Source organism: Embiotoca jacksoni, unplaced genomic scaffold, assembly GCF_022577435.1.
Source record: "Embiotoca jacksoni isolate LCO1_2020_lvr unplaced genomic scaffold, fEmbJac1.0.p SCAF_8, whole genome shotgun sequence".
Classification (NCBI taxonomy): Eukaryota; Metazoa; Chordata; class Actinopteri; family Embiotocidae; genus Embiotoca; species Embiotoca jacksoni.
The window spans coordinates 12,518,104-12,541,176 of NW_027185436.1; the positions used below are offsets into that span (position 1 = coordinate 12,518,104).

General features: G+C 42.2%; 1 protein-coding gene across 2 annotated transcripts in view; it reads right to left on the minus strand.

The window, feature by feature from the left end:
- The window catches only part of emid1 (EMI domain containing 1), a 53,097-nt gene that overhangs the window by 28,389 nt on the left and 1,635 nt on the right, over window positions 1-23,073 (minus strand). For both annotated transcript variants that reach the window (XM_069138467.1, XM_069138466.1), the window contains exons 2-3: window positions 17,782-17,895; window positions 17,023-17,126 (exon numbers count right to left, since the gene is read on the minus strand). In XM_069138467.1, the coding sequence (XP_068994568.1) occupies window positions 17,023-17,126; window positions 17,782-17,895 (218 nt within the window). The remainder of the gene's footprint in view (window positions 1-17,022; window positions 17,127-17,781; window positions 17,896-23,073) is intronic.

The window sequence follows — 23,073 nt, forward strand, 5'->3', positions numbered from 1 at the left end:
TACAGTTTGTTTGTGTTTTGCACCATTGGTGATAAGTACTGTATGCATGCCCTGTGTGCTCTACAAAGGGATGATAAGCTAAAGAGGATCATCATGAGCCAAGTAGTACAGATAGGCTGTTTTTTTTTTTTTTACAAGTCAGACTGAAGAGAAGAGAAGAGAAGAGAAGAGAAGAGAAGAGAAGAGAAGAGAAGAGAAGAGAAGAGAAGAGAAGAGAAGAGAAATAGGTCAATAAATTGTTCACTCTAGCAGCACTTACACTTTAATGAACAATTTTAAAGTGACACATTTCAGCTTGTAGCCTTCAACATTAATTGCAAGCAACATTTAAATAAGATCGTCATGAAAAAAAAGTAATAAAAAAAAAAAAATCATTTTTTTAAAATTAAAAATAGTTGTATATGCACATACATGCTTACCTCTTAAGTGTGCTGTACTAAGAATACACTAATTGAAAGATGAGAGTTTATATATTGAGGTTTTTTTCTTCGTTTGCTTTCATCTAATAGACGTGAAAAATATAAATGACTTTGTTACATTCTTTCTAAATTCAAGTACTTCAGTATAAATAGTTTGATTTGTCCTCCACTATCCATAAAAAAAAATTGTTCACTTAATTCTCCCATGAACTAATAAATGCAGCAGCAATGCATAATGTGAAAATTCGTTTTGTTGAAAGAAATGAGCCAAAACATTAAAATCAACAGTTTTACTTGAGGGTATTTTGTGCTTCAAAGACAGATTTATTAACTGTAGAATGAGCTTCGGTCCAAGTCGTAGAGCAGATGTAGGGATTTTTTCTTTTCACTTTCTGGCAAAGATACACCAGTGGAGGCTTCCTGATGATTCAGTCCAGGAAATCCTTCAGTATTTCTGCATCAGTTATTCTATATCCAACTCTTTCTCGCTATGCCTCAGTTTGCCGAGGTGGAGATGCAGCCGGGTGATGGAGTGCTAATGTGATGGTCTCAGGCTTAAGATGGTGATGGGGTCACAGAAAGTCTACCATGCTACCGATCACTGAGACGGAGGACTGAGAAAACTGCAGAGTTGTTTTTTTTTTTTTTTTAAAGGAGTAAAGATAAAAGTGAAGAGGAATAAAGGAAATTGGGGGAGGAAGATGGGCTGCTTCTATTCACAGTGTTTTCACTCCCTTCATCCTCTACCAGTCTGCCATGACACCAGAATGAGGGTCTTATCTCTGAAAAGCACTTCAACACAACATGCCCACAGACAGAGCTGACTGTGTGAAGACGTGCACACAAGGATGAAAGCATGCAAGCATACAGAGGAGAGGCTCCAAAGCAGGGGAGTGGAAGCAGATTACAGGATCAGAGGAGCGAGGAAACAGATCAAAACAAGCAGAACCACCACTGCCTTTACAGCAGTGGAAGAAACAACAGGCCCAAGCGAGACACGAACAGTGCCGAGCCATCAATCACGTTGCCCCTGACAGCTAATAAAACAGACTGTGTGATCGCAGTTTCAGGTCAACAGGGGTCGGCTGACCCTGCGGGGCTCCAGCAGGGTGGATGCAGCCCTTATCTCAGCACCGCATTACAAAGGAACACAAGCTCCCCTTCAAACTCCTCCCTGCTGGCATTCACAAAGTTTTTCGTCAACAGCCTTCCTGCACTCCCTCGCGCCCACACTGTGAGAAACTGCTGATCGAAGAAAAGACAAAACTTCAAGACAAACTGCACAGTAGATGCTTTAGTAACATCACTGTATTCTGTAGTAGTAACTTCTGAGGTCCATTTGGATTTTACAATGTGCATGTTGACATTTTTAAATAAATCAACAGCCCAAAGCTCAAAGTTATTCACTTCACTGTCATAAAAGTAGAAGAACAAAAAAACACAAATATTCACATTTTAGTCACAACGAGCACATTAGTGGTATTTGTGCTTAAAAAATTATGAATAATCAAAATGGTTCTTTTTTTATTGCAGTTAATTAACGGTTTCAGTCTTTTATCAAAGCAACCATTTTGAAGCAAAACTCAATGAACCAGTCTGATTGATTATATGATCAATTGCATTGAAAATAGGAAAAGGCTACAGTTGGTGACCATTTGCTTGTGGTTATGCTTTTCAGTGGAGCTTGTTAATTCCGTTTTTTTATCTATTTGTGAGCAGAATTATAAAAAAAACTACAGGCCTGACTTTCATGAAACTTGGTGAAAGGGTGCAACATGGGTCAAATAAGAACCCATTACGTTTTGGAGCGGTTTCACAAGTTATTTTTCACTTTCATTAACATTGCAAGATCTAAATGCCGTACATTTAAAAAAAAAAAAAAATCCAGTGGATGGCAGTAACGTTCAATTGTGACAAAACAGAGGCGATTCAAAAAACACGACAACTCCTTATCTCAATCCACATTCACGGGTACCAATAATCCTCTTGGATACATACTTGCTCAAACTCAATACAACAAACAGTCAATATGGAGCATTCAGGGACAGCGGTTTCATATAGGAGAACCGCAACTGGAAGAATTGTAACATACCCATTAAAAATAAACGATGCTTCTTTCTCAAGCTAAGGTGTGGGCATGGAAATGTTAACACACACATATCCTGCAACTATACTCTTCCTCACACTCAAATGTGAATTGTCTCCTGTAAATTCAACCAGAGATATTTGCTGGAGGTTTGGGCTCTCCAACTGCCCTCACCCTAACTCTTAAGTAATTCCCTTATGACATGCCAGAAAATTGTTCAGATATTTGGTTTGTCAAACAAAAAGTCACAAAATAAAAGACACTAAATCTATAAAACAAAGAGAAACAGCAAACAAAAGCCTGTAAGCAGAGAATGTTTGGTATTTTTACTCAATAGATGATGTAACATTAATTACAATTTACGTATTTGTTCATTTAGATCAATAATTTATTCAACTAATTCCCTAACAGTGTCATACTGCACCAATCATTAGCATCGAAAAAGTGATGCAGGTGTAAGATCTAATAGTAGATCTGAGCTGTGGTTCAGAGCTCCTTTGGGATTTAGGTACACAGGTCACAAATCCAAAATAACAGCCTCATACCAGCTCAGACGTTTAGATGTTGACAGCATCACTGACTGAATAAAATAATTAATTTGATTATGATACATTTTTTATTAAACTGTTTTTTATTTTTTTTTATTTTTTATCACATATAACAATCATCTGCACAGCATTAATCATCATGTGAACACAGCATTGTTATTTTAGTAATTATATTACCAGCATTGGTCATATTTAGACAGTCGTCGAGGTGAAGATAAAGTTTTATTAGTGAGTTTTGCAAAGCGAGTCACGAGGGAGAAGTCACACTAGGAGACGTATGCTGTAAGGGGTCTTTTTGGGCTTTCCAGTTCTTAATCATTGGATGAGACCCGCCATTGTCAGCCGAATGTAATTTATCAGAGCAGTCCCGGTCACAGCAGCCGGGGCAACGTCTTGAGCTCCCAGGTCCAGAGATTAACACTCCTCCTTCAGAGGGAGTGGAGCATTCTGACACACAAACTGAGATAAAACATCTGGCCTGTCTTGAGCAAGTAGGTCTCCCATGTGTGTGTGTGTGTGTGTGTGTGTGTGTGTGTGTGTTTGTTAGCAGCATCTGTCTATCTGTCATGAGTGAATATGTGCGTGTGTGTAGTCCAGACATGATGTGTGTATCCTATCTGTCCTCCCCTCTTCATTGCTGATATCTGGCCGTGTGAGTTGTGCTCTGAAGCAGACCTGGAGGTCTTGGCGAAGAGGGACCTGATCTCTTCAGGTATTTGATGTTGCAGGGAAAATGGATGGATGTGTTCTACTGTCTTATTTCAAAGTAAAAAATTGTCTGAAGTATATCAAACAGTGGGACTTTAAGATATGGAGAGAGTGTGGTTGAAGAAAAGAAGTGCTCCTTCTGCATCCTCCTCGCACAGCAGTAGGACACAGACAGGTTAAAATGCAGAGCAGCTGCTTTTCAAGAACTTCAAGAAGCAGTGGTCAACCAAAACCATCAACAGCACCTCCACTGTATGAGCTCTTAATCCCTTTACTCACCCTCTATGCTCTGCTATTTATCGTGTTTAATTGATTCATAAAAGCCCCTACTGAAAGATTAAGTTCAACCATCCACAAACGATAGATGAAGGCTAATTATGCCGCCTTAGTGGTCTGTTTCTGTTTTATCTGTAGCGTGTTAAACTACTTATGAAACCTGTCAAAATCATAAGTGACAATTTAGGGCAAAGCACCCTTTAAAACTCATTATACACTCATCTACATAAAACTATACACGAGACAGAGCCGTATTTAACAAGTATTTCAGAGTTTTATGAAAGCTTCAGAGTTACACATGACATCACTCAGCGATGAGATGAGAAGACTTCACAGAAGTGGAAAATGAAAGTCATTTTGTTTTAGCCCATAAGTCCTCCTCCCTATTTATGAGCCGTTATGAGGGCGAGAACTCAGTGTGTAAAGAGTTATCATACTTCACACATCAAAATGCAGCCACAGGGCCTCAGGGCTGATTTCATAGTGGCAAAGTGTTAATCCCGGTTTCTGTGCACTGGCTGAGTCATGACGACTAAACTTCTGTTTCTCACAAAGGTTTGTGCAACCACCAGCTTTTAGAGCCAGTGGCTGTTTTGTGCAGTCAGGGTAAAATACTTCACTTCCAAAATTGGTGTGATTGCTGAATAGTTTTTTTAGGCAGGTTTCTAAAGGGTCCCAAGTGTTCCCCAAACTTAAAGAGAACATACAGTATGTTGTATGTTTTCTGATCTGACTCAATCTTTCTGGCCCTTAAACAGTTAAAAATTATTAAAATGAAAATGTTTTGATCCATCACAACCATGGCTAACATTAGGCACAATGACTGAAGGTTAAGGAACCATCGTGGTTATGGTTAAAAGTTGACTCTCCGTGGGAGAAAAAGTGACATGTTTTGTTACCCCACCTATCCACCATGACCCCTCAAATTTTCAGCTTGCTGTTTCCGCCTGTGTTCCTGACACAGAAACGCACTAATACACACGGCCACTAGATTAAAAAAAAAAAAAAAAAAAAAAAAAAATATTTTAGGCATTTCAGCAAACAATATAGTACTGTTATTTTTTTAGTGACAACAGTCTCACAGGGTCAGTTCAGCTAAATTGCAAACATGAATATGTGTTTTTCTAATACAATTTTGCAATAATGTGAACACCACAAACTAAATTCCGTTCATATCCAGTCATCGAACAACAACTATACATACAGTATGTAACCTAAATAGCCCTCGTTTGCACCATGATCCTGTTGCTTTCATTGATCCAGTTGTCTCTTCACTTGTGTTTTTCCACTATTGTTTTTCAGTGATATGGCAACATGAAAACTATCGTTGTCCATACTCAAGGAAGTTTTCAAATGACCACAGAGTGACTCATAAACCCAATTACAGCCACAAAGCAACCCGTTCCCATATTCAAATTCTATGCGGGATATAAAACGTTCTCCAAAAGAGACGGCTCAAAAATATTTACTTTGTGCTCCATTGATTGGAATATGGCAGAAAAACCTTTTAGCCCATAGCCCGAACCTGGTCCTCTAAAATGGCTACATATTCCTTGGCCAATAAGCATGCCCCTCTTTCTATACCCTGTGCACAGTTCACCTTACTACATTATGCCATTCCCTTTCAACATCGACACTTTTCATCAACAATTCTGACCCAGCTTTTATTCAAACAACATTAGTCAAACTGCTGATGATAGACATCCACGCTCCACCCGCCTGCCTTTTGGATTGATCCTTCACGCACTTCCGCTCCGGAGGGCGGCTGCCTGCTGCTGACAAAAGCTGCCTCAGTCTTGACTGAGAGAACCTCCTGAAAAGCTCCGGCTAACTCAGCTGCGCTTTTGGAACAAAAAGTAAACTGGCAGTAGCTCGAGGTAAGGTTTCTGCACTGTCAGGTGCAGCCAGAGAAAAGGAATTCCAGCTTGGCAAAAAGAGCGGCTCTGATGGATGAATGATCCTGAGCAGTGTTTGTAATTCATTTCCCAGCGTGCCCTCTCCCGTCCCTAAGCGGACCAGGGAGTGTGTGAGGCCTCCATCACAATTACACGTCCACAGTGAAAGTATTAGTTCGATGTATCTCTGGCAGGAATCCATGCTGGCCACAGTTTTCAGTTTAACAGTGTAGAAGAGGAGAAAACAGTTCAACCATAGCACTAAAGAAAAAAAGAACAAATACAAAGTGCACTCAATTGTCGCTTGATATCTCAGTCAATCATCCTTCTAAATGTTAAGGCACTTTTACAGATAGCACTCTCTTTGACTTTAATCACTCGGGATTCACGGATACTCTGCCACTAAAAGAGACACATTGTTCTCCCATAGCATGACCAGTGCACAACATAAAGCTCTGAAGTGACTCAGAAATTTAAGACAGACACCGAATGAGTATGTCAAGAAATTTCCTATCATAGTCTTGATACGGCACTGCCAATTAAGGAACAATACTTGCCATTATTCTGCAGGAAAGCACAAACCCTGCACCCCTCAATTCCCCGCCCTTTCACCCCTTCGGCGTCCCGATGGCTACCCACCCACACCCAAGGGGTAGCGGTGCATGCACTGAGAGGGTCAGACTGAGCATACAAAGACAAGGGAGCCACAAATCTAATTTTACTCTATTTTCTTCTTGAGTCACATTATGAAAAGATAAACTAACTCAAAGGAACATTGTGGTCAGGGCTTATATGAAGTATGACTGATGCTCATCATAGTTATTACTTCAGTCTGTTCTTTGTCCTTTTAGCAGTAACATGAACAGGCCTTTTCAGTTAAGAACAACCCTACATTCCCCCCCTCTCTCCATGTCCCTTATAATATTTTCCCTTCGTCTGGCTTAAAACAACAGTGCCATCCCATTTCTTTGTAAGTGTCAGCTTGTGTCAACAAGAGAGGAAGAAAAACACATCCTCATTCCCATTCTAGCTCTTGTTGCTTTTTCTACCTGGCAGCACTTGGGGAAACGTGTCCCACTGGAGCTATGCCACCCTTTCACTAGTAGTACAGCCATTCTCATTTTACACACTCATCTCTTTCTCCATCTAGGAGCGAGGGAATAGATTATCTCCCCTGCCTCTGAGGGAAGGCCAGAGGGACGAGAGAGGAGGGGGGTGAGAGCTGAGCTCGGACTTTCAGGACAAACTGTAATTCTCTACTTTGTCTCAGGGTTGAGGACCCATCTGGCTGCAGATTACTCTGCTTCAATAGGGCTCTGTTTACTCAAGTAGCTTGGTTTACACAGGCAAAGTGAAGGGTTCATATAAAACGCATTAACTGAGAAAAAGCCTTTTGGTCTTTTGTAAATAGGATGTAATGATGGGGGGTGTCCAGAGATGGGTTGTTTTTATCCAAACTACCTTATAATCTGAGGCACAGTACAGTATAAATTGCCTAGATGAGACTAAAACCTCTAGACCTCCAGACTTATTGTTTACTGTTGAGAAGTTACAGATTAGCCAAAGGGCCTTTGCTCATGGCCTTAGTAATGGTGCAAGTATAATATTTTCTTCTAAATATTTACATCACTGATTCATTTACCACAATTGATTATTTGATCAATAAAATGTCAGAAAATAGGGAAAATGCCTGGTACAATTCCTTTTACAATTCCTTTGTCAAATCAATGGACCAGAAGCCAAAAATACTCAGCTGCTGACTGCCACAAGGAAATATGGAGAATCCTCACAAGTGATTTTCTGCTTGAAAATTTCCTGCATTATTAATTAAAATTGCTAAAAGGGAAGACAGCATGAAGCAGGGTGATGAAAGGCCTAGTAGTCTTCTTCTTTTCTGTGATGCACACCAAGCAAAGCCATTTCTACTGCAAACCTTCAACCTGCTGTGACATTGTTAAAGCCCAATATTAACCTGATAATGTATGACCATCCAGCATGATACTATCAGCAAGTGAAAACCAATGTCTAATAATATATCAATTCCTAAATCCACATTAACACTGACACCGTTACTACTGTTATTGCAGTATATTTGGTTATTTTCTGTAATTTGATGATTATCGTGTCTGGCTGTCAGCCAAGGGGTCCCCACACAGCAGAGCAGACAGGGTCTCATTAGGCCACATACGGTCCCCATCAGGTGAGATGGAGCCCCTGAGAAAAAAAAACATGAAGGGCAGCCAAAAGAAATAAAAGGGCCACGACATCATCCTCTGTCCCTCAACCCTGAGTCAATGATAGCAGCAGACGGAGCAGATAGAGCTCTACCTCTGGCACAGCACCAGTGATTTACTGGCCTGTCAGCCTATCTGTCATAAGGCACACATGCAAGTGATATACAGAATGTATGCGTGCAGAAACAGGGAGAGACAGTGAGTGTGTCTATCTCTCTCGTATCATGTTCATCTATTGCAGCCACTCAGTAAGTTTAGCTCACTGCTTCTTTTCATGGCCAAAGTCATCTGTGGTGTAAAGATGTAATTTTAGTGTGTCTCGTGTCTGTCTGTACATACAAGCTTGATATATGCGCGAGAGAGCAGGTGTTTTGGTGCCTGAAACATGTCTGCATGTGTGCAAGCGGGAGTGTTTGTTTGCTGCCAGGCCTCGGCTGCGATCTCAGCACGAGTGAGTGAGAGAGCCATAAACACCTGAGGAAGCAGGAACACACAGACACCCTCTCTGGACTGTATTTATGGTCCTAATTGAGGTGGGGGAGGGGCAGCCATCATGCACAGTTCGGCTCTGGTTGTGGCGAGGGTCCAACGAAAACACCGGGGCTGTTAAAGCCCCCCTGGATGAGTCCCATGGGGCAGTGGAGCGGACGGAATGCAGGCCTGGGTTTAGAGGTTCAGGGGTACGTCCTGTTGTTAATGAGATCACCCCGCTGGGCCTCTCTGGCTCGGAGCCCCCGACACTGCCTCACCAGCCACACCATCACTGCCACAACCTTCTTACCCCTGCCACATACCCTGGACCTGAACTACTGAGGCATACCACACTTCCTGAACAATGTGTATATTACACTTCCTGAACAATGTGCACATCACTCTGTCCCCCTGAGGTCATCCCAACAAGATGTGTGTCTCCAAGTGATTGAGAAGACGTAAATGGAAGTGCCATGCCAAATTGAAATGGTCTGTACAGCCCTGTAGAAAGAATAACCCTGAATGTGTGTGCACTCCCAAATAGAGGTGCATATGTTTGGGTATCCTTGATTGGGTTTAATTATTTTCCGTTTAAAAATCAACAAAATGTAATCTGAACTTTTGGATACAGCTGTACGTGTGTGGATACAAGGAGAAGCCCCTGAGACATGACCACAGATGATGCCGGGCAGCAAAGGCATCAACAGGCCCTTTCCTAAATAAAGCATATCTTACATGCTTCATGTTTGTGGTGAAATGTTATAAATGTCCGTGCTCTGTGCATAAATAAGGTGAAAGTAAGGTCAAATATTCAGACTTGCCTAGTTTGTCAGCTCTGTTAAATATGTTTTTTTAAAAAGGGCAGCACATGAAAACGTGGAAAAACTTGTAAATCCATTGTACAAATAATATTGATTTCCTGAGCTCCACTGAGCCGTGTTGGTTTATATGGATGATGACAAGGTTGTTTGTTACTTAGAGCAGAAATAGGGGTGTTGAGTGGACACTCTAAACTAGGATGTGGGACGTTCCCAAACTCTCCCAATTACCAGGCACAATAATGACGTAAATAATTTATTACAGAAAACTAACTCTGGATTGGCAATGAATAACTCTAAATTGTATTTCTGTTCAGATCTTGTGAGATTTGCTTACATAAAAGTAGTAGTCTGTCTTGTAGCATGCATTAAACACGGGCCTGTCGTGGAGGCCCATTGCAGTCTACTCAGGGTTAACCAGTGGATGTAGCATAAACCACGGGTTGGCGAAGATTTCTATATGAAATGTTGCAGACTCAGCTCTGGGGGTCCTGCTGTCTGGATTATGATATGAATTATGATCTGCAGTCTTGTATGACTATTTGCTCTCATAACACCAAGCTGAAAACACAACAACGAGCACACTTCTATTCTCACATCTGTCCTGTCTGTGACTGTAAAACCAATACAGCTTAGTGTAAAGTCACCTTTGCCAGCCGTGTATACGTTTGGCTTTATGTGTCAGACATTTGATCATAAGAGACAAGTTTTATTATCCTCTACTTTTTCCTCTTCTAGCCAACCAAGTGAGGTAATGTTTCTTTGGTCAAGACGATCGGCTCCTTGAGGGGAATGCCTGCTCCTCTGTCAGGTTTAAGCTCTGAAAGTCAACCAGGCATGTCTCTAATTAGACCGACTGCTGGTGCAGTTCATCCAAACCTCTTCTGTACTCTCGTCTTCAGTCCAGGACTAATCACAACCATCAGCACCACTCCTCTCATCCCTGCTGAGTGCCGTATCAACCACATGAGCAAATGGAAATATACACAAAGACCAGCTCAAAGCAGAGCTCAAAAGTCAGACAGGGGCAACGACTATTACATTTTACACGTTATCCAACAGAGCAGCGTTTCGTTGATGGGAAACCAAACTGGAAGGGTTGGGGGGCAAGGGGCCGTAAATGATGTCACCACAACACACCACAGCAAGATCTCTGTGATGTGGTGGTCTGTTTGTGGTTAAGTATACATGGGAGTGGAGAAGGTTTGAAGGTCGGCTTTGTAAAATCCCCACCCACTGTGCCACAACACTTGAGGCTCTCATGTGGCATTGTATATGTTTATGAACTCATAACAGTGACAAATGAGCAGCTAGATCAGCAGGACTACTGGGAGTGGACAAAACCCACAATGTGAGAGAAAAAGATCTCACTTAAAAGCAACATTTTTTTTATTGTGTTCTTATGTTTCTGCGGTCTGTTTTCACTGGGCAGTGGGGATGAGACAGCAGCAAGAAGACATGAGACAGGACCGGAGTTTCAGAGAGTTTACACGACCGACTCAAACAAGAGAATGAAAAAGTAAATTTGTGTGGAAGTAGAGTTCAATCATTTAGTCAACTGAGAAAAAATTAATCTGCAACAATTGATGATTGATTCATTGTTTACATGTGCCGACTCCTGCTTTTCAAATTTGAAGGTTTGCGACTTTTATTTGCCTAAAATGAAAGTTAAATAAAATGTCTTTAGGTTGGGTTGAACGTTTGATCACACAAAAAACACCATCTGAAAACACCACCTTAAGCATTTTTTACTACTTTCTGATGAATTGAATAATGTTCTTTCAAGCATTAAGTTTATTGCTTCAGAGTGAATTTTCAAAGTTGCCTTAAAAATATGTTTTCTCAGTAACTTGTACCTGATCAATATTATGAGGAGCTCTGGGAACATGTTGGCCCTGCAAAATCTGGAATTGTGTCAATTGATCAATCAATCAAATAATTTATCAAGAAAAAAGTCAGGTTAAATACAAAAAAATACATAATTTGTGGTTGCAGCCCGATGTAAAAGAGAATGTAAAAGCAGAAGTTAGTAAAGAAAAATGCACTGTACGTCTTTATGAAACTAAATAATGAGGGAGGATGAAGAAAAAAGTCAAATCAAAGTGGAAAAAGTAGCAGGAATTATGACATATTAGTTGAGAGATTGTGATTTGCAATAAATCTGGTGTTGTCAGAGAGATTACCAGCCTTCAGTTGGCTGCAGGCAGCAATTGGGTCCACTGAGCTCATCACAGCTGTATAGAACCAACAGGACCCCGGGCATACCCGCTGCATCAATGCTTCCATTGTCTCAGCACTGACGTCAAAACGTCAAATATGCTTTATTACCTTCTCAGAGCCCACCTAAGACAGGAGGGCTGTGTTATACAGTATGCCACCCTATACTTGCTAGCTGAGAGATGGTGACATGTTGAAGGGCAGGGAGCAGACGGGGTTAATGCAGCTTTAATGACATCAGTCGCCGAGTGGATCAGAGATAACAGGGAGGTAGAGCCCACACCTCTACTAGAAAAGAGGATTTAAAAAGGGCAGGATTTGAAAGGTTTTTCTTTATCACTACATGATAAAAGCTCTGTTTCCAGTTCACTTGGCCTTATCTTAGCCGGGCTAGGAGGAGAGTGTCTCTCTTCTCTGCTCCTGATTGCGTGATCTGTCAGGCTGTAAAGTGCCTGTCTGTTTGTGGGTCACTCAGTCAGCACATCAGTCCACTTCAACTACGGGGTGAAGGGAAATGCCTCGGCTTTATTGGGGACAGAAGAATACTCCAGCTGCCATGACCTGCCTGCGTGTGTGTGTGTCTATTTTCATCCTTAAAAGTTTTTTTTTCTTTTTTGCTGTGCTGACTCAGCCCACTTTATTTCTTTCTCACTGCAGGAAAAACAGTTTTCAATGCACTCCCGGGGAGGAGTCTTGGAAAATAATAAATAAATCAGTAAGCAGAAGAGGCATTTCCAGTCCAGGAGCCAGAAACATAAAACTTAACTCAGATTCAAGGCTAAGTATGTATAAAACTTTTAAAAAGATTCAGTTTAAGAAAGCATGAAGTATTAAAACAAATGTGTTTCCTCTGGAATAGACAGAATATCTAGAATAGAATAATGGTAAAATAATATTATATCATTAGCTGCTCATCTTTTGGCTTTGGGTAAACAATATTATAGGCTAAAAATCCATAAAGCATAGAAAGTTATAATTACAATTCTTATGGCTCTATCATCATTATTCCACAGCCTGAAAGATGTTTTTTCAGTGTGTTCTGTATGTGGTTTGCATGGAACATTTCAAAATAATGTCATAATAATATTATCATAATTACTACGATATACTCCAACTTAAATATCTAAACCAGGAAGTATAATTTAGGAATTTTCATAAGCCTGATGCAAATACCAGCACATACTTCCATAAGAAGACAGTGTGGAAAGAAAGACAGACAGGAGACGAGAAAAACGTTCCTCTCTGTCGGTTTAGTTCATTTTAAGTTGTCTGGTTGGTATTTTCATCGGTGTTGTTTGTTAATTAATGACTATTATAACAATTCCCCTGAGCCAAGCAGCATGGGCTGACATGGGTAGACGCTCCCATGTCTAATCTCTTCTGGGGCCCTCAGCCCAGTTTTCCTTAACTTCAGCTGCTTCTAATTTGGGCTCAGCACTTGTGCGCTTTCCATTTACATAACTATGAATATCAGCTGCTGTGGCCTTTTCTGCACGCTGGCTGCAGCTTGTCTTGCTCTATGTGTATGCGATTTATGTGTCTTCATAGATCTCATCTCCTGAGTAGGTAAGTACTCTGGATGTGGGCTTGCATGCAGCTAAATCTGACATCAAGTGTGTGTTTCTGTGAATGACTCGGAACAAGAGAGAATAACATATGTAACACCTGCTAAGTCAAACATGGGGGAACCCTGGAATGTGACTGCAAAAAAAAAGAGGAGAGCTTAATGAAAAGGTGACTCTACGTTTTGTCCGTGTTTGTAACTTTGATAGTGCTGCTCTGTGTGGTCTAACAGGAGTGGGAGTGGAGGTCACCTGCTCTTGCTCAGCTCCCTCCCCTCTGACCTCAGGCTGGAATCCCTCCTCTCACAGCTACTAAAGCCTGCTGCCATTAAAGCAGCTAATCAAAGTGAACAGCTGCATCCCTCACTGTACAAATCCTCAACACCTCACTCTCCCACCCACACATTGACTCTGGCAGTCAGACAGACACATAAATCGGCGTCCACGCACTCCCACTCTTCCTTTGCTAATGGCAAGCTGCAGCCGACTGATGTTTAAAGCACGGGGTTTAGCGTGTAGGCCTGTGATAAGCCTCGCTGAGCTGTGAAAACACAGATTACATTTCTGCAGCTTATTACAGACAACGTGCCTCTGCCTTCCAGCCATACCGTAATTGCGACCCAAAAAAACCGCAGCCTCCGCTTGGCTGTGAGATACGGCTTGATGGGGACCCCCGCGGCAGAGCTTTGACAGCCGTGCAAATTCAAGTCTACATTCCCCCATATGTTTCGCTGCACGGCGGCCTCCTCTTGCGATAAGCTGCAGCCATATTTCTTTCAAGTGCTTTCCTAAAAAAAAAAAAAATCAAATCAGGGCCAATATATCTCCTGCTGTCTCTTAGTGTCATCTTCACACTTTTAAGACTCCATCAAAATTAGCAAATAGAAGGTGAAAGTCCTAAATACCTGTGAATTTTACTGATAGCTATGACTGCTGAGTGTGCAATCACCCGTCACTGTTGTCCTGCATATCTGTGCAACTGCATGGGAGAGAGTCAGAGCCAGCTCTAATGTAATAATGTAGCTTTTAAGGGATAAATTTGATATTTTCATATCACAAAATTGCCTCAAAATGAACTATAATTTAGATATTTGTGTTTGATGTAGCATAGGTTGGGATATCCCAACTGAAAACAAGCATTTACTTACTTGGAATGCCAAAGCCAACCAAGCATACATTAAATCCCTGTTTCTGGCAGGCTATGAAAGTGCCTCCATCTGCAAATACTCAGCCTTTTTTTCTCAGGCTCAATCAGAGATAAAGACCATTGTGTTCCAGTTCCACAAGTAAGACAATATCTCCCAAACCTCATAGAAAACAATTAGGACCCAGTAATTACACCACTGGCCTGGAATTCTAGCCAAGTCCTGAGTTTGGGGTGAGGAAGTACGAAAGAGAGAGCAAATGTGAACGGTGCCTGTCTGGTGCAGTGTTATCTTACTCTGCTTGGACTCAGATGGAGTGAGTTTGTTTATCAGCATGGGTGTGATGTAATGTTTTGCTTTTGGAGCCCTTACTCTGAATGTGATGAGCCAAAAAATCTGCACAAGCCTGTGTATGACTCGATGACAGCATACTGTGATCTCTTCCCATAATGATCTCTCCTTTATCTCAGCTCTCTGCACACTGCTGCCTTGGTTTTGGAAAGTCATAATCCAAAGTTTAAACAGAGATATGTTATCTTCACTACAGACTGGACCTGTTGATTTACGTATGTTGACCCATAGGCTGGCAGGCAGAAGGGTGAGAACGGAGGGACACAAGAGAAAACAACTCTCTCATCCCCCTTTTAAAATCTAACCATATCAATGACAGTGCTTGCAGCTTGTAGCGCACATACTTTCTCCTCTTGAACCTTTAAGCAGCCTCAGAGTCCTGCTGGTTTGGACATTGCTGAGATCTGCTCTAATGCCGACCAGCCTTGAGAGTCAGACATGGCCTGAGGCTTTTGGGGTGGCTTGGTTAGAGAATGGTGGAGGTAAAAAGCAGGGCAGCGTGAGTAAATGAGTGGATCATACACATTTTCCACAGTCTGTGGAAAGCAGACAAATCAGAGGAAATGTGATGATGGGAGAAAAGGCATATAACAAACACTAGAACTCCAAAAGAGGTCCTTAAATGTACACTTAAATGTACAATCCTTAGATGTACACACGGTACCTCTTTCTAAGATGTATGATATTAAATAAGAGGCGCAGTAGGATGAGTTATTTGTTTTTCTGCATAACAGAGGTGCTTTGTTTACTGAGCTTTTTTAATTCAGCTTTATTGAAAGTCAAACTAGTGCTCACAGCCATCTGGAAATGGAGCCACACACAGGTATTAAGAGCCTGGATTTGAAACTTGCACCCACTGAACTAGGGGTGCAGCTTTAACTTCACTTGGCAACACTATGGTAACAGATTTAAGCACAATCCGGTCTCCAGCTTTGCCCGAGTGGCGAGCTTTTATTTCTCCTTAAAGCGGCGAATGAGGCAGACAGCAGCGGGGTATCAGGTTCTGCGCTGGCAAGGGGTTCTGCTCACGCGGCAGGAGCAGAACAAAGCGCCGGTGGCCCTGGATAGCATCCATGGTGCCGGAGAGCAAAGGCCCTGTGAATGGGACCTGTCACTTCCACTCAGCACCGCCTGTGATCTGAGCCACCCGGAACGACGCTCAGATAAGTGGCTAATCCCAGCATCCCTGCTGGCTCGACAGCCCCCTACTGCCATGACAACCGGAGGGGAATCTCCTCCAGCAACAACTTAATTGGATAATTTCCTCCCTGTTTCACTGTGTTTTCCTCCGCTTTTGTTAAGTAAAGTCTGTGTTGTCTGACTGTGAATGTGGTTTTTGACTTTAAGAGTGGGGAGGGTCTAAAAAAAAAGCAAGCGCAAGTGTAAGCAAGCAGGAAATGGGGAGAAATTTCTCCAGTTGAAGCCACACTGCAGCCGACCACAAGCCCCTGGGAGGGCTGAGATTTGTTCTTAGCTCACCTGGCAGTGGGAGCCCTGAGGAGGAAAATCGCCTCTGTTTTCAGCACCACAAAAACTGACCACTTAAATCACTGTAAACATTTATTGTCATTTGTATTATACAGCCCGACAATTTACGTTACACCCATTCAAGTCCTGGGCATAAACAGATGCTCCACCCTTCTCCACAGACTGCAAAGACCTGCAGACTAGTGCCAGGGGAAGTCATTATACATTGGGAGTGCGTGTGTGTGTGTGTGTGTGTGTGTGTGTGTGTGTGTGTTGGGGGGGGGGGGGAGGGCAGCAGCTACTGTAGTCAAGAAATGAACACAGCAGTGCTAGCATGGCACTTAAAGAGGATGAAGACTTAGTTCCAGCTGGACCATAAATCTCAAAACCACAGAAAAGAATAAACCTTTACGTGGTACAGTCACTGTTGTAATAAAGACATTCAAAGTGATTAATAAAGTGGACGTATTTGACTCACCCACCAGAGGCCGGGGGATCTTATTTCTTAACTTCATTTAGAAGACAGAAGCAGCCTTATGTAAGCCTAATGGAAATCACTCCTGTTTTAAAGTATTACTCGCACAAGTATATTGGAAAGCACATGTGCAGGCCTGAAGGCAGCAATGTAAAACAGAGGGGTGTAGATGTGACAAGTAAGTCAGCCTGGAGACATAAATAACAATAAAGACACGGGAGGCAGATAAAATAAAGGGGCCACAGTGGAAGAAAGAAAGAGAAAACTGACAGAAGTCAAACCTGTCAATGGTTTCTATAAACCACTGTTGTATAACCAGTGTGCATGTGTCTCTTTCTGTCTTGTCTTACCTTCTTCACAGGCGGCGCCGCTGAATCCTGGACAGCACTTCCACTCCAGAGAGGTCACAGTGCGGTACACCACTTTGTAGGAAGGTCTGACCACTGTCCTGTAGCTGAAAATACACACGAAATCTAAAGCCAGCACATACACAAAGAAAACAACATCTGTCTGTGTGTGCTCTGTGCCTGTGCTAACTCTTGACTTTTTATGAGAGTTGATTTCTTGTAGCATCAGTACAACTTGCCACATCCAGATTTTTTCCATTCCATTCATTTCCCATTTTGTCTTTTGTCCATCTCCAGGAACAAGTTTAAAGTTGTATGAAACTTTTCCGGTGTTTCTCAAACACACGTGGCCATGTGGAGCAGCTGCCCAGCATGCTGATCTATTCTGATTTTAGGTAGATTAATTGGCACATTCTTCAATAGATTTCTGATGGTGCTGCATTCACACTCGTCCTGCAGAGTGGGCCATTCCTCCCACACGTTAGATAAGACACATAGTGATCAAGGATGATGACCACCACTGACACCCTTGTAGCTCAGAAAATTAATAACATGTCATATAATGACTGGAAAACCCTGATTTTGAAAACAATAACAGTTTTCTGCTATTAAATTACACTATAGTTAAAATCACTAATGAACAGTTTTCCAAACAACCAAACACCCTGTACTTTCACAGTGGTTTAGTGTTTTAAGGTGATTTCCCGTTTTTAAAGGCTACATAACTGTGTGGTACAGAAGTGGCAGTCCTGGTAAGCTCACCTGCCTCCTGTGCATCCCTGCGGCCAGCGGCATGTCTGGTAGACCCGCTGGAGGACTGTCCCATTCTGCACCTGGCAGGTGACTGTCTTAGTGACCGTATGAGGACACCAGTTCCTGAGGGGACAAACAAGAGTGAATGAAAGTCAGAAATGTAGATTGTAAAAGAATAAAACAACAGTAACATCACCTCAGTTTGTTATTTTGAGATACAGAATAAAATGTAATTCTCGGTGCAAAACACCTTCAAACAAGTGCAGTCACATTATAGCAAGCTCACAAAAGCAAATTAGCTTTTGTTTTGAAACTTCCTTATGGTGTTTACACGGTTTTAATCAGCCACCAGATTCGCGGGATTGCATTGTGGGCTGTATTTACACTGAGGTCTCTCCTCTATCAATACACATCCGTTTGCATTGGGCTCTCAGAGGCGGCGAAGTCCCCCAGGAGGGAATGAAAAGGAAGACGAGGTCCAAAGATGAACGTTTTTCAAGGCAGGTTAAAGCTGGATTGCTAGTTCACTCCCTTTCCAGAGAGGCTTTGTCAGACATTATCAGGATTCACTGAAGCAGTTAAGAAACTGACCTGCGAGGGAAAAAAAAACAGCTTATGTAAAGGTCAAATGTTAACATCTGATAGTGAGGATATGATCACTTAGAGCAGTTATTTCTTCGGCTACCAGAAGCAAAGTTTAATACTCTCTCAGTATCTTAGAATAACTCCACAAAAGTCAGACAGTTATGTAAAGCGTGATTCATTTGAGGAGACTAAGAGCTAATAGGCCTAGTTTAATCCGCACCAAGAGTTTAATTACCCTTTTAAAACGAGCAGATATCTTAGTGTAATAAAATAGAGGCTATTAGAAAAGTTTATACAAAAGTTTAGCTGGGTAGGCTTCATTAATTTCATCCTTCTACTTATCAAATCAAGCAAACTCACAACACTTATCTTTATTCAATGGAAAACACAGCCAGGCTGCAGAGCAACCACATAATACTATTATTACACCTATTACCTTCATATAGATACAGGAGTAAAAAGCAAGCAATTACAGCCTGTCAATCAATAGATGTACAGAAAGAAAGCCCGAGAAACCACAAAGGAGGCCGTGCGGCTCATCGCACAAAACTACACTTTGTGTGTTCTGCTGCCAATGTGTTTGCAGGAGTGGGGGGGAGGTGTTCCCACCAAAGTCTGTTTGTCAATATGGGAGACCATATGTTTGTGTGTATCAGAGACAGTTTACACTAAAGGAAACTGCCAAAGGCAGAGGATGCAAAGCAGCCATGAACCAGCTCCCATTAACAATCCCCACATGTTGTGATGGCCGCACACACAGACGTGAGCCAGCGAGCCGGTCCACCTCTGATTAATATTTGTGTGCTACTGCTGAGATTTATTTGTTTGGATTATTGAGTGACCTTGATTTCATCCATTCATGTTACATTTATTTTTAACAGATTAATGCCATTTTGTATTACTTGCTGCATTTCGAAAAAGGTTATTTAGGTAAAAGTGAAAAACAACCGATATTTTCCAGGGACTATTAAAAAGGAAAGGGAACTGCAAAAGTAAGAGATAGCTTGAATTAACCATAAACCTCTCAGGTAAAGTGAATGCAGGAATTCATCTGCCACATGTTATTTAAATACAGGCCTACCCTTCATGTATCTACGTGGATCCATCAGCTGCGAGGCTACAGAAATTAGCATGGATCTATATGATCACCCTGTGATTGCTCTCCCTGGTCCAGAAAAATATAGGCCATTGAAGGATCTGTGGTCAGGTAAAGATGGGTGTAAAGGGGGAGGAGGGGGGAAGAGGGAGGAGGGGGGGAGAGGATGGGGGTACTAACCCCAACTCCTCCCCACCACTTATCTTCCAGACCCAACAGATAAACATCTACGTTTCCCAGCCAGAGAGGCGGCTTCACCTGGGAACAGCTAAGATTGTCGCCAGGGGGTACGAGGAGGGAAGTGGGGGTAGATTTTATGGTCTCCCCCTGCTCTCTTTGCGTTGCACTTATGCAATTACCAGAGAGGAAATGACGACTGCTGCTGTCTCAGTGGATGAAATAACAAAAGCAGTTGGCATAACAGAGTTTACAATTTTTCAAATGGCTTGACAACCAGTTCCTGCATGCACAAGTGGCTAAACGTGGTTCAGACAATAACATCCACAAGGAAGCAAGAACAAAAGTTTCTCCACTGCAGAGAGGATGGAGATTTAAGGACATACTTTGATGCCTAAAGATAATTGTATCAACTGGACACAGGTAATGCCATTATTTCCTCCTCTATACCAACAAGCCTTACGTGGAATAACATTCTTCATTTTGTTGCTGAGAGCTACTTTACATCTAAGGCACACAGGTGCACTTAGTCTGTCACTCAAATGTTTCATAGTCAACACCTTCCTCTTACTGGAAGCACCCCTGTGTTATGAAGTGTGAAACCCACCAGCACCACGCTGTTTCACCGGCAAAAACACCAAGCAGGCCCTCAGTGAGTATCAGGTCTCAACACACACATGGAACACTCTGAATGCCGGGCACAAGCTAAATAAATCATCAACCATCTCTCACAGCCACAGCCAAACGTTAAGAAAGAAATCCACACATTTTTTTAAGGGACGGAAAAATCACAGCTTCGGTCCATCTGTTCCTCAACGCTACAGACGCCAAGACGGTTAAACTCTGGAGCGAAACAAAAAAGTGCCGAACACTTTGATGAATGCAAATGCTGACAGAAAGCTTGTGAGCTTGTCAAAAAAAAGCTTACATGCATTATTCTAGTTACTGTGTATGCCCTCATTTCACCTTGTATGCTACGCAGTCTGCATCTTTCAGGATCATGAGCTGGTGCACTTTCAGCTGCAGACTGCACAGGGAGGTAGAGGGGGGAGGGGGGGGTTCAGGTGGCTGAACTGTCAAGAGGTGTGATGAGGGCAAAACGCTGATGACTCTGGTGAAAAACATTTCAGTATAACTCCCTCTACATCCACCCGTCCATTCACGCACTGTGGGAGGAGGAGGGCCGAGCACTTAAAGATATGTTTGAAATGCAGTGAGGACAGAAAGCTAAAGGAATTTCTCTAGATTTCTGTCTGTGGGAAAATGCTCGAGGAGAACAAAGAACAAAAGACAGATGTGGCAAATGGCCAGAGGAGAGGAGAGGAGAGGAGAGGAGAGGAGAGGAGAGGAGAGGAGAGGAGAGGAGAGGAGAGGAGAGGAGAGGAGAGACAAAGGTCATATCTTCATGGAGGTCACACAAGGAAGCTTCTGATTGGAACAGTGAAGTGAAAGAAAAAAGACAATTATGAGGCAGCGTTGTTCCCGTAGGACAGAGCAGAGGCGTAAGATAAATGTGCAGAATAAGAAATGACAGAGAGAGAGAAAAATAGAGAGCACAAGTCAAGGTGAAATTAAGACAGAAGGAAATTCCTTCAGTCATCATGAGCAGCTTGTAGAAAAGACTTACAGATCCAGAGTGGCCTCTGAGTGAATAGTGTAAAGGAAAACATAATTGAAATGAGTTATATTTATTTTGTGTTTGAATAATTATCAAATGAAGGTCAATGCAGAATATTACTGATGATGGGCTACTGTATTGCAGGTTCAAAGCTGCCATGTGTTTTCCATGAGCAGAAGACAGTGAATATCATCAAAGCACCTCGGTGAGGCTGTAAAGGTCAAGGCTATGTGACTCCTTAAAGCACCCGGGAAGAAACAAGGAAAACGCTCATTTGTCTTTGTCTGTTTGGAGCTCTCAGGCCTGGACACCTGCAAGCTTTCAGTCAGCGTGTAACGGGTATGTGCATCTTCAAGTGTGTGACGCTGGAAGTGAAAAAGGAATTCCACTCAACTGAAGAATCCCCCTTATATCACACATGCAACACCACATAGCCTGATTACACGTGCTGAATGTCCCGTCATGTAGAGCCGAGCTGCTCCACTGACCATGAATGACACTTTGTGGATGACTCACTTGCAGTTTGTAATTGGGGCTTTGGTATCAGGCCCCAACTAATGATTATTTTCACGATCAATTAATCCGTTGATTCTATTCTTAATTGCTCGATTAATTGTTTGAATTATTAAAGGAAATGAAAATTGTGAAAAAGGGCCCAAGGTGATAACCTCAAATGTCTTTTTTAGTCCAAAACTGTCTGCAATTGAAGAAAACTACAGAAACACAACTATTCAATTTGAAACGCTAGAACCTGATTATTTGGGCTTTTTCATGTAGATGTAGGGCTGCAACCAAAATATATGTTTTGGTTTGTAAATCATCTAAAATATATATATGATTATAATCAAAATAGTTTGGCTAATAATCAATGATTCAACTAATCTGCTAATCTTTGCAGCCCTACACTGGTATAGTCTCACTCCCTGAAAATCATCCTAATTACCAGCCACCAGTGATCATTAAGGGAGCCATACATTTGGTGACTGCTTTCTAATTTCCATCCCAATTTTGCTTGGACATAAACATTAGTTGAATATATTTCCAATCTAAAGCCATTCTCCTTCGAGCCACACACAGGCCTTCCATAATCTCAGTCGTCTTCATTCCCATGCTCAAAGAAAACATGGATATGGTTAAGATGGGTGAGGAATGAGGGCGGCCACAGGGCTCAGACTGCCTGTCAGACCATGACAAGTCCTCCGAGGGAGGATAAAGAAGTTGGCGAGACAAGTAAAGAAGCATCTACCTCAGCAACCCCACAGTGTGCTGAGCTTATACAGTCATTAAGAAGGACAAGGGTGAGCGAACACTTTATCAGCTCCTCCATAGAAGCGGTCATTCTATGGATACCAGCAAAGAAATTACTCAAGAGATGTTAATCCCCTTTGATTTTGGTAATAACTATGTGAAGACAGGGCTGGAATGGGAAGTCATTCTTAGTGAAGGTTTTCCTCTGACAGATTCCTTTCCCAGTTTGCTAATATTTATTTTAAGTGCTTGAACCCGAATGACAGGTTATTTCTGTCATTGAAGGTCAAGTTGCTAATAAGAGCCTAATGCTCCTTGAAATCCCACCGCCACTGTTTGGCTTTGCTGACACACCATAAACTGCTGCTTTCGCAGAGCAGGCCAGACAGCAGGTGGACTGAGACTTCCAGCTCCTCTCACGTCACCTCAAACCTGTTGACCTCTCTACCTCTGAAGACAGTGACCACCTAACTCCAACAGCAGCTTCTTCCCTCTTCTGCCCTGCCCGTCCTACGCGGCCACTCACAAACGGCAGCACACATACTGTAAACTCATCTCCTTTTCCCCAAAACAAGCC